Source organism: Nerophis ophidion, linkage group LG19 (assembly GCF_033978795.1).
Source record: "Nerophis ophidion isolate RoL-2023_Sa linkage group LG19, RoL_Noph_v1.0, whole genome shotgun sequence".
Classification (NCBI taxonomy): domain Eukaryota; kingdom Metazoa; phylum Chordata; class Actinopteri; order Syngnathiformes; family Syngnathidae; genus Nerophis; species Nerophis ophidion.
The window spans coordinates 1,779,647-1,797,708 of NC_084629.1; the positions used below are offsets into that span (position 1 = coordinate 1,779,647).

The following is an 18,062-nucleotide window of genomic DNA, read 5'->3' on the forward strand; positions in this document are numbered from 1 at the left end:
ATTTTAACCTATTTAAAACATGTCATCAAAAATATATATTTATTGTGAGAAATCATTAAGATGATCAGTGTTTCCACAAAGATAAATATCTTTAATTATTAATAATAACATAGAGTTAAAGGTAAATTGAGCAAATTGGCTATTCCTGACCATTTATTGAAGTGTGTATCAAACTGGTAGCCCTTGGCATGAATCAGTACCCAAGAAGTAGCTCTTGCTTTCAAAAAGGTTGCTGACCCCTGATGTGGATGATCTACATCTGTTCTGCACATTTACTTTACACAAAAGAAGTGTGGGATACTTCTCTTCTTGTCTTACTTGTATTTGACTTTATTCCATGCATCTATTTGGATGTTTGGTAGCTGGTACCAGAAGGTAAGAAAAGTTGTTTTTGCACAACATTGTGAAGGAAAACGGCAGATAAGATGTCTGCTAACAGGTGACATTTTGCCGCCGGTGACAGGAACCCCGGAGCCGGCAGCAGCAGCTTGAAATATTTAGTGCTCAACAAGCAAAGCTGCAAAGTGAAACGTTGAAGTTGCAACAGTAGAAGACAGAAAGTGAAGTGAAGATAGAGGCTGGTGTGAGAGCACACAACATATTTCATGTGGAGACTGACAACACTCCTCGAAATATGGAATAGCAAGCCCAGCTCCACCTTTGACCCGCCCACAGACCACACCTGTACTAGTTGCAACTGACTACAAGCAGGAAGTCTTGCGCCGTAGCAGAGAAATCACTTTTTTAACCCACAAAGAAGGAGAAGACAAGGTTGATTAGGTGGCAGATATATATTTTCAAGAAGGATATTTGAAGAGAAAGGACATCTTGTGAGAGGAAGTGGGCCAACCCCGGGAGCTAGCTCGGCTGTCCCGGCCATGAAATAGGGAAGAGCCCACCACTTCCACGAGAATCAAGCGGTACCTGTCAGGCTTATACGGCGTTAAACAGGTGCTACAAATGGTCAGTTCAAATATTTGATCTCTTTATTTTTTCACGTTTAATATCTTTTTTGCCATTTTAATTTGGACACTAGCACATAAGATATGTTTTAATTGCTGATGCGGGTTTATTGATTTTTAAATGTGCCAGAAATAACCCGTTTGTACACCGTTGATGTGCTTCAATACGCAGTAAATCTGTTCCTGTTCAGTTTTTCTCCAGCAATGGTCATGTGGTGACACAAAGATGGTATTTGGAGAGGTCAGCATTGAAGTGGGACGTCACTGAAGGTCCAGGTGGGAAACACACGGCCCGCCACTGAGATTTGTGCTAGATTTTAGCCCACAATTTGTTGTACTTTTATTGTTTTCTGCACGCAACACTGTGATCATTTCATCTTAAAATGTGTTTTGGGTGATGGATTAGTTGGATGTGCAAATATGTCTTATGGGGGAAAATGGGCTTTGGTTGACTAAGGATTTGGTCTTTGTTTTTGGACGAGAATAATGAAGGAAATTCGATCATAAAATGTTTGCTGGAATGTCAAGAGTGTACTCCTGTTTGTGAGATAGTGTAGTGACAAGTAGTATACTGTACCTGCTCACTCTCTGTATAGATAGTGTAGTGACAAGTAGTATACTGTACCTGCTCACTCTCTGTATAGATAGTGTAGTGACAAGTAGTATATTGTACCTGCTCACTCTCTGTATAGATAGTGTAGTGACAAGTAGTATATTGTACCTGCTCACTCTCTGTATAGATAGTGTAGTGACAAGTAGTATATTGTACTGTATAGATAGTGTAGTGACAAGTAGTATATTGTACCTGCTCACTCTCTGTATAGATAGTGTAGTGACAAGTAGTATATTGTACCTGCTCACTCTCTGTATAGATAGTGTAGTGACAAGTAGTATACTGTACCTGCTCACTCTCTGTATCCAGAGCAGAAGTGGCTTCATCAAGAAGCAGGATCTTGGGGTTCCTAATGATGGCCCTGGCGATGGCGATACGCTGTTTTTGTCCTCTGGACAGCTGGGAGCCTTGTGCACCCACCTGGGTCTCATATTTCTGTCAAGTGTTGAAATGTACATAATCAGGGAGAATTCATCCATGCGTGACCCCAAATGACATCATGTATATTATTATCATTCTGCATGCAGTATTAAACATTCTATATTGCCATTTCTAGCCAGGGGGCTTCACGGTGGCAGAGGGGTTAGTGCGTCTGCCTCACAATACCAAGGTCCTGCAGTCCTGGGTTCAAATCCAGGCTCGGGATCTTTCTGTGTGGAGTTTGCATGTTCTCCCCGTGACTGTGTGGGTTCCCTCTGGGTACTCCGGCTTCCTCCCACCTCCAAAGACATGCACCTGGGGATAGGCCCCTCCCACCTCCAAAGACATGCACCTGGGGATAGGCCCCTCCCACCTCCAAAGACATGCACCTGGGGATAGGTTGATTGGCAACACTAAATGGTCCCTAGTGTGTGAATGTTGTCTGTCTATCTGTGTTGGCCCTGTGATGAGGTGGCGACTTGTCCAGGGTGTACCCCGCCTTCCGCCCGATTGTAGCTGAGATAGCGCCAGCGCCCCCCATGACCCCAAAAGGGAATAAGCGGTAGAAAATGGATGGATGGGCATTTCTAGCCAGTCTGCTCATGGTCCTGGCAGCTAACAGCACATCCACAATATAAGTCACATTTTTTTATCCATCCATCCATTTTCTACCACTTATTCCCTTTGGGGTCACGGGGGGTGCTGGTGCCTATCTCAGCTACAATCAGGCGGAAGTCGGGTTACACCCTGGACAAGTCGCCACCTCATCACAGGGCCAACACAGATAGACAACATTCACACACTAGGGACCATTTAGTGTTGCCAATCAACCTATCCCCAGGTGCATGTCTTTGGAGGTGGGAGGGGCCTATCCCCAGGTGCATGTATTTGGAAGTGGGAGGGGCCTATCCCCAGGTGCATGTCTTTGGAGGTGGGAGGGGCCTATCCCCAGGTGCATGTCTTTGGAAGTGGGAGGGGCCTATCCCCAGGTGCATGTCTTTGGAGGTGGGAGGGGCCTATCCCCAGGTGCATTTCTTTGGAGGTGGGAGGGGCCTATCCCCAGGTGCATTTCTTTGGAGGTGGGAGGGGCCTATCCCCAGGTGCATGTCTTTGGGTGTGGGAGGGGCCTATCCCCAGGTGCATGTCTTTGGGTGTGGGAGGGGCCTATCCCCAGGTGCATGTCTTTGGAGGTGGGAGGGGCCTATCCCCAGGTGCATGTCTTTGGAGGTGGGAGGGGCCTATCCCCAGGTGCATGTCTTTGGAGGTGGGAGGGGCCTATCCCCAGGTGCATGTCTTTGGAGGTGGGAGGGGCCTATCCCCAGGTGCATGTCTTTGGAGGTGGGAGGGGCCTATCCCCAGGTGCATGTCTTTGGAAGTGGGAGGGGCCTATCCCCAGGTGCATGTCTTTGGAGGTGGGAGGGGCCTATCCCCAGGTGCATGTCTTTGGAGGTGGGAGGGGCCTATCCCCAGGTGCATGTCTTTGGAGGTGGGAGGGGCCTATCCCCAGGTGCATGTCTTTGGAGGTGGGAGGGGCCTATCCCCAGGTGCATGTCTTTGGAGGTGGGAGGGGCCTATCCCCAGGTGCATGTCTTTGGAAGTGGGAGGGGCCTATCCCCAGGTGCATGTCTTTGGAAGTGGGAGGAAGCCGGAGTAGAACCCACACAGTCACGGGGAGAACATGCAAACTCCACACAGAAAGATCCGGAGCCCGGGATTGAACCCAGGACTACTCAGGACCTTGGTATCGTGAGGCAGACGCACTAACCCCTCTGCCACCGCGAAGCCCAATATGAATCTAATTACATGTAATATATAAATGTTGAATCTCAATAGAAATGTTACATTTCAAATATAAATGTTAAATACAAATGTAATGTCAAATCTAAATACAAATGTGAAATATAAATGTTAAATCTGAATCAATTAGATTTAGATTTAACATTTATATCTAACATGTTGTTGGACAAATGTTTAGATTGAACAATTTTATATAACATTTTGATTCAATATTTACATTTGACATTAAAATTCACCTTTTGGATGTGTAAAGAATGGTGAACAAAAATAGGTGAATGTGAGGAAAGTGAGCTGAATATTTGAAAAGGTGTGAGCATTTGGCCCCTCCCCCCCCTGATGAGACAGGTGTGTGCTTACGTCCGGCAGGGTCATCACAAAGTCATGAAGGTAAGCTTTCTTGGCCGCCTCAACCGTCTCCTCCATGCCGACGTGACGCCTGTTGTCCCCGTACTGAATGTTGTGTGCGATGCTGCAGTCGAACAAGACGGGCTCCTGGGACACCAAGCCCATCTGAGATCTCAGGAAGGCCACGTTGACGGAGCCAGACCCTCGGCCATCGATCAGCTGCAAACAAAGCAGAAGAACGCTGGCGTGGCTCACTTGCCCACATAAACATTGGCAAGAATGCACGCACCACTCGCCCTTCATCCGGGTCGTAGAACCTCTCCAGCAGTTGAACACTGGTGCTTTTCCCACAGCCGCTGCTGCCCACAAAGGCCAAGGTCTGGCCGGGCTGGACCGAGACCTGCAGACCCTTCAGCACGCACACGTCCGCACGTGTCGGGTAGCTGAACGTGCAGTTGGCAAACTGGATCTCACCCTTGAAGTCCTCCTAATCGGGGCAAACAATGTCATTACAGCCAATCCCCAAACACTGTGATGCGGCATAACAAGGTGCTCTAAAAGTATTTGGACAAATAATGTAGGATGGATGTTCATCAACCAAAACACAGACAGTGATATCTTTACAAGCGTTTTTTCCTCATTGCTCCACAAATATTGTCTTCTTCTACATTAAAGTCAACATCAAAACTCAAATTGAAGAAATATCGTCCCATGCAGCCTCGAGAACATCTGTGCATGTTGTCAGGGAACTTCCAAGTCAGGGATGTCCAACTCATTTCAGGTCCGGGGCCACAAGGAGGAACATCTATTCCTGAGCGGTCTGTCTGATCTTGAATGGGATTGTGCTGAAAATTGTAATTTTCCTGAAGGAACTCTCCTGAAGGAATAAATAAAGTACTATCTATCTATCTATCTATCTATCTATGTATCTATCTATCTATCTATCTATCTATCTATCTATCTATCTATCTATCTATCTATCTATCTATCTATCTATCTATCTATCTCTATCTATCTATCTATCTATCTATCTATCTATCTATCTATCTATCTATCTATCTATCTATGTATCTATCTATCTATCTACCTATCTATCTCTCTATCTATCTATCTATCTATCTATCTATCTATCTATCTATCTACCTATCTATCTCTCTCTCTATCTATCTATCTATCTATCTATCTATCTATCTATCTATCTATCTATCTATCTATCTATCTATCTATCTATCTATCTCTATCTATCTATCTATCTATCTATGTATCTATCTATCTATCTACCTATCTATCTATCTATCTATCTATCTATCTATCTATCTATCTATCTATCTATCTATGTATCTATCTATCTATCTATCTATCTATCTATCTATCTATCTATCTATCTATCTACCTATCTATCTCTCTATCTATCTATCTATCTATCTATCTATCTATCTATCTATCTATCTATCTATCTATCTATCTATCTATCTATCTATCTATCTATCTATCCATCTATCTATCTATCTATCTATCTATCTATCTATCTCTCTATCTATCTATCTATCTATCTATCTATCTATCTATCTATCTATCTCTATCTATCTCCATCTATCTATCTATCTATCTATCTATCCATCTATCTATCTATCTATCTATCTTTTCACAATTTTATGCAAAAGCAACTTTTTTTTACCTTCTGCTACCTGCTGATCTGTATTGGGGATCTGCATAAGTCCTGAAAATGTGCACGCATCCACCTTTGTAGTCCGTGCCGACTCTGTAGTGGATAAACTTCTTTTTCTCTATCTTCTTGTTATGTGACATTCATCCTCCACTGTTGCCATTTCTAATATATCCATCCATCCATCCATTTTCTGCCGCTTATTCCCGTTCGGGGTCGCGGGTGGCGCTGGCGCCTATCTCAGCTACAATCGGGCGGAAGGCGGGGTACACCCTGGACAAGTCGCCACCTCATCGCAGCATTTCTAATATAAAGTAGTGTAAAGTTCTTACTTATATCTGTCAGTAAACTCACCATGAAAGCACTAAAACATACCGGTGTAGTGACTTTACATTATTCACCCAAGGAAATTTACTTATTAGAGAGTTCTGGTCAGGACACATTTCAGGTGTTGTTGTTGCACTAGTGAGCCACGGATGAGAAGATGCTGCTCTGTTATTGGTTGAAGTAAAGTGTGAACGTCATTAAAACAGTTAGTGCCAACTTTTGACACTTCTTCCACTCCCGTCCTTGCACGCTACACCGCTAGAAGAAAGATGACGCTGTCCAAGTGGAGGCACGTAAATAAGATGCATCCTGAAGAGACTGTCAGAAAGTGAGTTGAAGATGATGTGCAAAACATCATCTATGCAACACTTTGAGCAAATAAGCAGCATTACATGTTATGTAAACCACAAAAAAGTATTTTACTTTTAGAAAATAATCATAATAATTTGCCCTATAATCCGGTGTATGTAAATAGACCTGACTAGACCCGCTGATCGGCAGTGCGCCTTATAATCCGGTGCGCCCAATGGTCCGGAAAATACGCTAATACTCCCCTTGTGGAAATTTGTTCCAAAGAATTAATTTGACATTTGTCATTACATTTCTGTTCTTGGGGCACAAACCCATTTCTCTCCATCTGTGCAGCTTATGCTGATTTTGGGTGTCCGATCCAAAAGTTTGAAGAACTGAGCAGCGGCGGTCTTGGCTTTGGCGTAATCTGGAGTGAAAGATGAAGCTCTTCCCAGCGCCGTCCCACTGATGACCACAGCTGATATCACCCTGGAACAGAGCAGCAGTGTGTCAGGAGTCACATCTAGCTCACACACACACACACACACACACATACACACACACACACACACACACACACGGATTTGAAATGACAAAAGTATGGAACCTGAAAACGATCACGTATGGCAGCCCCTCAGAGCTAACCAGGTAGCCTCCATATCGGAAAGAAGCGGCGTAGGCCATGAAGATGACGCACTGGGACAAACCAAAAAAGAGGCCGTAGATGTTGGCTTTCTTCTTGGCAGATTGATAAGGAGACTCAAGTTTGTGCTCGTAAGAATCCACAAAGGAGCTCTCTTTGGCCAAGCCGGCAATGGTTCTGATGTTGGCGAGAGCTTCACCGGACACCTGCAAAACACGCCATCTCAGAAAAATGAGCTGGACCTTGACACGGCCTGGTGGACACTCACCTGGCCTGGTGGACACTCACCTGGCCTGCAGCCTCCATGGCTTTCTTGTCTTCACTTGCGAAACCTGTCAACATTTTGGCTTGGAAGAGTCCAGACAGCCCGATGAGAGGCAAGAAGCACATAATGACCAAAGTCAGCTTCCAACTGAAGTAGAGGGCGATGATAAAAGAGGCTCCGATGTTGGTCAGGGAGTTGACGATCATGCCGATCTGAGATCCTGTGGCCTGTCAAATACAAAATACTGCACCCTGACATTTATCTGCATCTTTCCAAACATCCATCCATACATCCATTTTCTACCGCTTGTCCCTTTCGGTGTCACGGGGGTGCTGGAGCCTATCTCAGTTGCATTTGGGCGGAAGGTGGAGTACGCCCTGGACAAGTCGCCACAGACAACATTCACACACTAGGGACCATTTAGTGTTGCCAATCAACCTATCCCCAGGTGCATGTCTTTGGAGGTGGGAGGGGCCTATCCCCAGGTGCATGTCTTTGGAGGTGGGAGGAAGCCGGAGTAGAACCCACGCAGTCACAGAGAGAACATGCAAACTCCACACAGAAAGACCCCAAGCCCGGGAAATTGAACCCAGGAACTTCTAATAGTGAAGCGCAAGCACTAACCCCTGTGACACCGTGCTGGCGGTTTCCAAACATCTTAAAGGTTAAACTTTTCAATAGTGGTCCTACAAAGTTTAATAAAAAAAAAATGTTCTGCTTTGTTTGCAGTATCGAGTACTATTTTTACTATTGTATCAATCAACCAATCAAAGATTACTTATATAGATCACCCTTAATCACAAGTCTCAAAGGGCTGCACAATTGATTGATTGATTGAAACTTGTATTAGTAGATTGCACAGTACAGTACATATTAGATTGTACAGTACAGTACATATTAGATTGTACAGTACAGTACATATTAGATTGCACAGTACAATACATATTAGATTGTACAGTACAGTACATATTAGATTGTACAGTACAGTACATATTAGATTGTACAGTACAGTACATATTAGATTGCACAGTACAATACATATTAGATTGTACAGTACAGTACATATTAGATTGTACAGTACAGTACATATTAGATTGTACAGTACAGTACATATTAGATTGTACAGTACAGTACATATTAGATTGTACAGTGCAGTACATATTAGATTGTACAGTACAGTACATATTAGATTGCACAGTACAGTACATATTAGATTGCACAGTACAATACATATTAGATTGTACAGTACAGTACATATTAGATTGTACAGTACAGTACATATTAGATTGTACAGTACAGTACATATTAGATTGTACAGTACAGTACATATTAGATTGCACAGTACAATACATATTAGATTGTACAGTACAGTACATATTAGATTGTACAGTACAGTACATATTAGATTGTACAGTACAGTACATATTAGATTGTACAGTACAGTACATATTAGATTGTACAGTACAGTACATATTAGATTGTACAGTACAGTACATATTAGATTGTACAGTACAGTACATATTAGATTGCACAGTACAATACATATTAGATTGTACAGTACAGTACATATTAGATTGTACAGTACAGTACATATTAGATTGTACAGTACAGTACATATTAGATTGTACAGTACAGTACATATTAGATTGTACAGTACAGTACATATTGCCTACAATTGACTACTAGTCGAGGTCCACGTTAATCAATTCATGGTAGAATTGGTGCAGTTAACAATTCAGTGTTGATCATCTGACTAAGTTCAAAGGTTACAAAGCTACTCTGGTGCTAGCCTAAACATAGATGTACTGCAGACCTTCTTCTTGAAATGAACAAATGGGCTCAGAAGTGCACATGATTTTGCAATGCATTGTGGGCTGCAGTCCCCATTTTTAAAGGCAAACGTTTTTTGTTCGCATGGCTGAGTTGGACAAGGTTGCCAGTATCAAATTGACTTTACAAAAAAAGCAAGGGAGCATATTAATAATAATAATAATAATAATGGATTAGATTTATATTGCGCTTTTCTATTGTTATATACTCAAAGCGCTCACAGAGAAGTGGGAAGTCATCATTCATTCACACGATGGTGGTGGTAAGCTACATCAGCTGCCCTGGGGTGGACTGACGGAAGCGTGGCTGCCAGTTTGCACCTACGGCCCCTCCGACCACCACCTGTCATTCATTCATCTTTCATTCACCAGTGTGAGCGGCACCGGGGGCAAAGGGTGAAGTGTCCTGCCCAAGGACACCACGGCAGCAATTTGGATGTCAATAAGTGGGAAGCGAACCTGCAACCCTCAGGTTTCTGGTACGGCCGCTCTACCCACTACGCCATGCCGTCCAATTAAGACTAATTGGACCCTGTTCCAAAGGCTCAGTACCACGACAAAAGCAGTAGAATAATTGAAAGGGATGTTTATGAGCACATCCACTGGACATTGAAATGACCTGAAACCTTCACCCAAAGCCGAGCTGTCCTCCTTCTCAACTTTGCAATGCAAAGTCTGTAAAGGTTGATGCACACGTCAGCCTGAGGTGGCGGCCAGACACGCACATTTGCCATCGGAAAGAAAAGACAGCCAGTATGTACACGACAGGCCTTCACCTTACGACCATTATAACATTGAAAATACTTTGATCATATCACGCTTTTACTCTGAAAGGAATATTTAATCATGTTTGACCTTACAGATCACTCCAAGTAAACAGACGACATCTTTTTTGTTTTTTTCCCCTTAAAAATATGGTACGTTGTTTGTAACCTGAACGTAGCTTGGCTAACGCTAATGCTAGCAGCCTACTAAATGCTGCGTGTGAAACAATAAAACACATTCAAACTCAGCATTTTTGAAAATAGCATGAACGCAGCATTATATGTCAGGTGATGGAGCAGAAGGTGACATTGCTGCTTACAGAGTATTACTTCCAGGTGGGAAGATGTTAGCATGCGTGTGAACTATTGTGGCCGTCAACGATGCAGCACATTTCATTAAAGAAAAAACACGACAGCAGTGCCGGCGTAAACACAATACAGAGACCCGCTAAGCCCATAAGATGTTGCGTTTTGTTTCTAGTCCGCTAGGTCAGACTATGGAGGCCCCGTACTCACCCCCTGGACCATGGAGGCATCAGTGGCCAGTCTAGTGGTCAGAGCTCCAGGGCTGTTTCGGGGGTCATCAAACCAGCCAATCTCTTGTCTCAGCATGGCCTGGAAGCCTAATTTCCTTAAGCGCCGCGTCAGCAGCTCTCCGGACTTTGCAAAAGCAAATCCCTGGAACATTAAAAGTGTGCAGTGGAACCATATTTCTATGTCAAGTGGACATACAGCGCTAATGTTAGTGCCGACCTGTAAAAACTGCGAGAAGAAACTGGTCACTGCCACGATGCAAAAAAGAAGGCATATCCCATCGATCTGCTCCCTCTGCTCCCTCGCGTCGCCGAGGGCAAAGGTCTACATGCAGAACAATGCAACATCAAACAGAGGATAAGTCCATCTTCTAAGGGAGGAAAGAAGCCCTCACCCCGAGAATTTGGCTGAACAAGACAGCATAGATAGGGTTAACAGAGCCGTTGACTGCAGCTCCCAGAGAGCCCAGCAGCATGTAGGGCCACTCAGACTTGTTGTACTTGAGAATCCGTGCAACTGGGGCCGTCTCCAGATGTTCGTCTTCATCTTCCTCAAAGTCTGCCTGTTAAACATTCACGTTAGGTTATTCCGAGTGTAACATGTGTTGCCTCCTATGCAGGAGATGGCAAAAAGCCGCTGCCTGACCAGGGCTCAGAAAATCTGCAGAGACTCCCCCCACCCCACCAAGGACTGTTTTCACTGCTGGACTCTAGAAAGAGGTTCAGAAGCTCCAGGTTCTGGAACAGCTTCTTCCCTCGGGTTGTAAGACTCTTGAACGCATCATAATAATCCCCTCAATTCCCCCCAAAAATGGATGAAGTGGCTGAAATATAAAGACAAAATAACATACATCCATAAACCTGGATGCATATGCAAAAGTGCAATATATTTATCTGTACAGTAATCTATTTATTTATATCTGCACCTTATTGATGTTTTACCTGCGCTACCATGAGCTAATGCAACAAACTTTTGTTCATACTGTAAAGTTCACATTTGAATGACAATAAAAAGAAAGTCTAAGTCTTTATCCCATTCCGCATGGAGAAGCGAACCTTGGTATTCCGCATAAGAGGCGAGTGTGCTGACCACCGTGCTAAAAGCCCGGGGTGGTTAACTCAGCAGCTATTACACGAGTCTAGCAAAGAAAAGCTTGATTACACTGTCTGGCATGATCTGGTCAGACAAGATCCTGAGACTGTTGGACACGGTGTCAGGGCCGTAATCATTGGACAAGTTGCTCTGAGATCGCAGTCGAATCGAGCTCCTGTGGGAGTAATATGGAGAAAACTAAATTAACTCAAGATCTGACAATACTTCTTTTGGCTCGATTTTACCACACCTTTTGTTGGAGCCTCTGCTGCTTTGGCTGAAGTGCCTTGCTTTTAAGTCAAAGTTTTCCTCCGTATTGCCGCTGACGGTCACTGAGAAGAGAGAATATATCATCAATTGACTGACTTTATTGGCGAAAACAAAGCAGCATCTTTTTTCTCACATTTCAATTTCGCCATTAGCAGAACAGGGAGCATAGAAAGAGAAAATGCAAGCTCAAGGTCAACATAAGAATGCATGCCAACTGTCACAACCAAATGTTGACTTGAATTTGTTGGTAGCTTACACAAAGGGAACTTATCAGCAATAAATCTAGCATGCAAATTATGGAATGACCATCACACATCAACTATATAACCCATAAGTTACAACAAACTTATTAGGAGAAATACCACTTTTTAACAGTTGAAGTACCCTTAAGCACTCAGTCTCAGTCTGACAAATGTTGTTTGTCCATGTAGCACAAAGTATAATAAACAAAAACACAATACTATTACCTGAGTGAACATGGAAACTTTAGTAAAGGATTCAGGAAGATTTAGGTTGACAAAGTCAGACAATAGCGCCCCCAATCTACCAGTTTTACACAATGCAGTGACCCACATGTCAAAAAGATTGACAGAATAAGACCAGGTCTACAGCATAAGCAGACATAAGCTTTGAAGACAAGATATAATGAAAGACATATGGACCTCACCTGGGGCTGTGTTTGATACACCTTGGTTCTGCAGGGTGACCAGAGTAAAGTAGACTCCTTTCTTTTCCAGGAGCTGGCTGTGGGTTCCTTTCTCCACAGCTTGGCCACGTTCAAATCCAATGATCACATCAGCTTTCCTGATCGTCGAAAGTCGGTGGGCTATGGAAATTGTGGTCCTGCCCACACGCACCTGCAATCAAGAGAGGGATTTCACCACCAAAGTGTGTGCGGGTGTCAAACTGGTACTGGGGGTGTGTGTGTGTGTTGGGGGGGGGGGGGGGGGGGGGGGTTGACATCATTATCACGGTAGTTTGGAATGTGCACAAAAAGTCCACTGAAATACTTTAACCAAGTTTTATTTTCAAAAGGTTGATTGTGTTCAGGCTAACATTCTCTCTGGCACACATGGAGGGTGGACGCTCCCGTTTTTTAACTTTCTTGTTGCCTCTTTTTGCACTGCTCTCCAAATCTAAACATTGGAACTATTTAACTGGCCTCAACAAAATTGACAAGATCTTGGGTTTGGGGGAACCTGCTGTCATGATGAAGCGGTTGTTGCTGGACACACCACGGACTCTTGGGAGGAGGAGGAGGGCCGCGTGCCTGGCGACACTTTTCTGTCCAGGTGGTGAAGATATCCACCTATTCCCAATTATGACAACAGGACATCTGCGGATTGGAGTAAGCGTTTGCTCTGGTTTGTCCACAAATTGGAAGTTGCTGGCAGTCTTCTAAGTACCCCAAAGCTGCCACAAATGATTGGAGGATGCGGGAAGAACTGTGGATTACATCGGACTGTCTACCCCGCAGTTTTGAGGACCAGTCATAAACAATTTAGAGTGAAAAGCAAATTTTATTTACACCCGCATAAAAAACATTCTAACTTGGATTGTTTCCCTGGCTTGAAGACTCTCCCGAAGGACAGTGCAGCGAAGACACAACAAACTCCCTTCTTGTGTCTCATGGACACACACCTGTTGTTGTCGACTTCGGACTAGCGACTGCAATACATCAAGGCCGCGGAACAGAGACACACTACGGGCATACACACACATCCACACAAATATACGCCACACATACACACCCCGTTTCCCCAATCCAACGCCCTCGACGCTAATCCCGTAGGGGTGATGAATGGATGGTCAGCGCCTGAGAGCTGCGACCTACCACCATGACCTTGAACTACCTTCCCTCTGTTGCTAGATATCTCGAGATGTATGTTGTAATATGTATATGTGCTTTGCTATGGAGGTTTTTTCCCACTCCAGACTGGGCCCCCTTAGGAGCCCAGTCTGGATCGTATTTTTTTACTCATCCTTCCCCAGCGTTTACCTTTTTCCCATCTTTTACGGGGCGGCTTATGGCGACCCATCAGTGTTCTTGTTCTGTAACTCTGTACACTGTTTCTTTGTCTCATCTTGAACAATTTTGTGCTGAAAACAACGTTTTGTTGTACTTGTGCAATGACAATAAAAACCTATCCTATCCTATCCTATCCTATCCTATCCATTTAGCTGCTTCTCTAGGAAATGGGCAGAATCACTGAGTGTGTGTGCTAATTATTCAGACTTTCACAATAATTCAAATTGGAAACAGCAATACTAACTATCTGGAATTTGAACACGGTTTGTCACATACCTATTGTGGACTAATCAGTCCCTCCAGGATTTTGCGGGTTTTTTGTGATGGTCATGGCCTAAAATGCCTAAGTTTGCTGCTGTATTTTCAAAAAGTTGCTGCAAAATAGCCCCGAGAGACAGGATTGGTTAGACAGTTGTGTTGTGTTTGAGTGCTGCTGGGACAAAATCCATCCATTTTCTATCGCTTGTCCAATTCGGGATCATGGAGGGTGCTGGAACCTATCTCAGCTGCATTCGAGTGGAAGGCGTCGTACACCCTGGACAAGTCGCCACCTCATCACAGGGCCAACACAGATAGACAATATTCACACACTAGGGACCATTTAGTGTTGTCAATCAACCTATCTCCCTTTGGAGGTGGGAGGGGCCTATCCCCAGGTGCATGTCTTTAGAAGTGGGAGGAAGCCGGAGTACCCGGAGGGAACCCACGCAGTCACGGGGAGAACATGCAAACTACACACAGAAGGATCCCATGCCCAGGATCGAACCCAGGACCTTCGTATTGTGAGGCACACGTACTAACCCATTTTCCCCACCGTGCTGCCCTGGGACAAAATCAATTGCTGTAAATGTGGATGATTAACTAAAATGTACAGAAAGATTGCGGGGATCCGGCAAAGTTGCAAAGCCCGCCATAATTAGTAAGAATCAGTTGTATTTCCTTAAATTCCCGCAATCGCAACATCGCGGAATCCTTGCCGCGACCTTCTGGGGGTCTCGGGACAGAGAAAGATTTTGACGCCCCTGATTTACAGCCAGTAAATTGCATACCTTGTCCAAAGCCATCTGCACAACAGCTTCACTTTCGTTATCCAAGGCCGATGTGGCCATATCCAGGAGCAGGATCTTGGGGTTGCGGACCAGCGCTCGAGCAATAGCAATCCTCTGCTTCTGTCCACCACTCATCTGACCGCCACCTTCGCCCACCAGAGTGTCAAATTTCTGCAAAATAAGTCGCCGCAAGATCAAAGCTTCCTAAATTGCACAAACACTGTAGCTGTAACACTGCTAAGCACAGTTCAAGTGCATAAACCTAAGGAACTAAAAACCTTGAAAGCCAATTGTGTGTTTTAAATTTAGATGGATGGATTTGAGTCTGATGTGGTGAGATGAAAGTATTTACACTCATACAAGTCTGATCATGAAAAGTTGGAGGAATTTGACATATTGGATTTTTAACAACGTAGCACATTTGATTTTACTACTTTGAATTCAAAGCATTTTCATGGTGGTACAAGAAACCAAGACTGGATTATCAGTTGGGAAAAAAAAGTGAGTGTCAAGATAATCTTAAAGTTGGCTGAGCTCAGCAGGGCTGTCTTCAGAATCCAGTGGGATTGGCCAAGATGCGTCGCCAGATAGATAATGATCCTTCCGCTTGTTCACATATAACAACTTTTTTACAGCATTTACTTTCTATTTTCAGTCAACTTTGATGTTATTTTGGTGCTGCATCGGAGCCGAGACCCTCACAAACTTTGGTTAGGCCTTTTTTTTGATGTGGAAAAAGTCGTAAATAAGACATTTGTTTTGTTCTCGTTAATGAAAGACTGCATTCCTTCTAACTATCCATATTGGACTTTAAAAGATGTGTAGTTAACAGTCAGTATACACTACTATATATCATCACATTCTATTAAAAACAAAACAACAAAAAAACGCAATAGATTCGGCCGATGGTGACAAAATAGACAAAAAGAAAGGATAAATACTTGCATAGCTCAGTAAGTCTGGCTAAAACAGTGAATGTGAGAGCAGCAAGGCCAAATTGATGCCATGGATTGGTTTCTCTTTTCTGCATAACAATCTGAACCGTGCGATATCCTTATCCCAAATATACAATAGTTGGCCGAAAAGGAAACATTTCAGGAATATTTTGGTAAATATGCACACCTAGATGAACCTTTTCCAAGGCCACAAAGCTACAGGTACAAGTCAGAGTCAGTCATGTGTGTAAAGCCATCAGTGCAAGGATTTTCACCAACATACCTGTGGAAGATCCATTATAAAATTATAGGCATTAGCCTCCTTGGTTGCCTGGATTATTTCCTCCATGGTCACTCCAGGTTTCCCGAAGCGGATGTTTTCTGCAATTGTTGTTGCAAACAGCACCGGCTCTTGTTCTACTATGCCAATAAGAGACCGAAGCCACTTCATGTTTAAGCTTCGGATGTCATGACCATCCAAAGTCACCTAGAGTCAAAGTGTTAAATGTGTTTTTACACAAAAGTTGTTCAATCTTCCACTTACATTCAGCATTTTATGTCCAAAAAACAACCCTCACCATTCCGTGTTTTGGGTCATAAAACCTTTGGATGAGTTGGACTGCCGTGCTTTTTCCTGAGCCGCTCGCACCAACAAAAGCAGTGGTTTCACTTGCCTTCACCTGCATGCTTAGATCATTTAAAATCTGAAAAAGGGTTCTCTACTGTAGTTATATAAACGATACATGAAGCCTACATTAGATTTCTGGGGTTGGAACAACTTTTACCTGGACCTCAGGTCGAGATGGGTAGTAGAATGAGACGTTATGGAACTCGATATCACCTTTCACTCTGTCTAATATATGGCCATCATCTGAAAAACAGTTGATTTGGGGTTCCTGCAAACACAAAATGATGGAAGTTATTGTGTGAATCCTGAGCAAACCAAGCAACAGAATGTTAAAGTCACAGAGTACGCAGTGATGTCAGAGCCATGGTTTCTGAGAAAATAGAACAGGACTTAGTTCACATAGCTGACTTTAAGCAGCCATTGTTAGTTCAATCGTATGTTCAATGCTCGATCCACGACCCCCTAGACTTCAGCCAGCTGCAGAACAGTAGAAATAATGATTCAATCAGAAGCTGATTATACCCTGTCGATAGTTTCAAAGATGGTCTTTGCAGCTGCCCGGCCTGAAGCAAAGGCCTCTAAGCAAGGTGAGGCCTGGCCCAGATTCATGGCTGCTATAAGTACGCCAAAAAACACCTGGAAAGGTAAACAATATTTAGATTGGGGTCTCTAAAAAAAAAGGTAAAATACCTCTTTTTTCTTTGACACACCTGAATAAGAGTCCCAGGTGAGAGCTCCTGGGTGTCGATAACCAGCTTTGATCCGTACCAAAAAGCCAAAGCGTAACACAAGAAAATGATGCACCACAGATATCCTTGGAAGACTCCGATGATGGCACCTTTTTTGACTCCCCAGTTCTGAGCTTCCACAAGGTTTTGGTCGTACCTGGAAACGTTTATACTTCTCAACTCCATGTGCATTTGCTGAAAAGTGACTCACGTACCTTTCAGTCTCCTTCTCCTCGCCACCAAAGGCTGCCACTGTTCTGATGGCTGACAACACTTCGTCTGCCACTGCTCCCGCCTTGGCATAGGCCTTCAGCTCTCGTCCTGTTAGCTTTGCCACAGCCTACAAAAGAAATCACACCGAAAATGGAAAGTGTATTTTAAAGAGATAATACGTCAGTGTTTGAGCCACAACTGCACCATCGCCATCAGTCCAGCAGCTACTCCAATCAGGGGGCTCACGGCAATGACAACCAATGTCAGCTTCCAGCCGCCGATGAAGCCCACCATGAAGCCAAACACAAATGTGGAGATCCTCTCAATGAAGATAGACACTTGGTCGGCGATGGCGTGATTGAGCTTGTTGATATCACTGAGAGGGAGCAGAACAAGAAGCTGTGTAAGCAGACCACCGTACACACTGACATCAGCCTGATGGCCAACTCAACGCCTCACTCAGATAATCTGGTGTTCAGTTCGCCAACCGAGTTGCAGTCAAACCATCCCATCTCCATTTGCATTACTTTGCGGAAATAAGTCTTGCGGATTCTTTGGGTCTGTCTCGCAGCGGCCAAAACCCAGAAGACAATCTGGAGGATTGGAAATCACATTTGAAGTCAGATCCAATCATGACATTTGTGCTTGACTCAGAGGGCAGA

The 18,062-nt window shown here is 43.9% G+C and overlaps 1 protein-coding gene and 1 long non-coding RNA gene across 2 annotated transcripts; one reads left to right on the plus strand and one right to left on the minus strand.

Moving 5' to 3' along the window:
* Positions 1-696: 696 nt before the first annotated feature.
* Positions 697-8,228, plus strand: LOC133537869 (uncharacterized). Its single transcript, XR_009802865.1, has 3 exons — positions 697-963; positions 1,154-1,238; positions 6,776-8,228. It is a non-coding gene; the product is annotated as an uncharacterized LOC133537869 (long non-coding RNA).
* On the minus strand, positions 1,873-17,942 carry LOC133537868 (bile salt export pump-like). Its single transcript, XM_061878971.1, has 20 exons — positions 17,860-17,942; positions 17,605-17,776; positions 17,403-17,527; positions 17,170-17,344; positions 16,982-17,095; positions 16,617-16,727; positions 16,410-16,535; positions 16,115-16,318; positions 14,897-15,067; positions 12,486-12,675; positions 11,799-11,880; positions 11,618-11,723; positions 10,851-11,018; positions 10,676-10,780; positions 10,439-10,600; positions 7,353-7,556; positions 7,029-7,270; positions 6,754-6,910; positions 4,150-4,624; positions 1,873-2,010 (listed from the first exon to the last, which is right to left on the minus strand). Exons 1-19 carry the CDS (start codon positions 17,922-17,924, stop codon positions 4,199-4,201), a joined length of 3,105 nt encoding a protein of 1,034 aa, XP_061734955.1. The 5' UTR covers positions 17,925-17,942; the 3' UTR covers positions 1,873-2,010; positions 4,150-4,198.
* Positions 17,943-18,062: the final 120 nt, after the last annotated feature.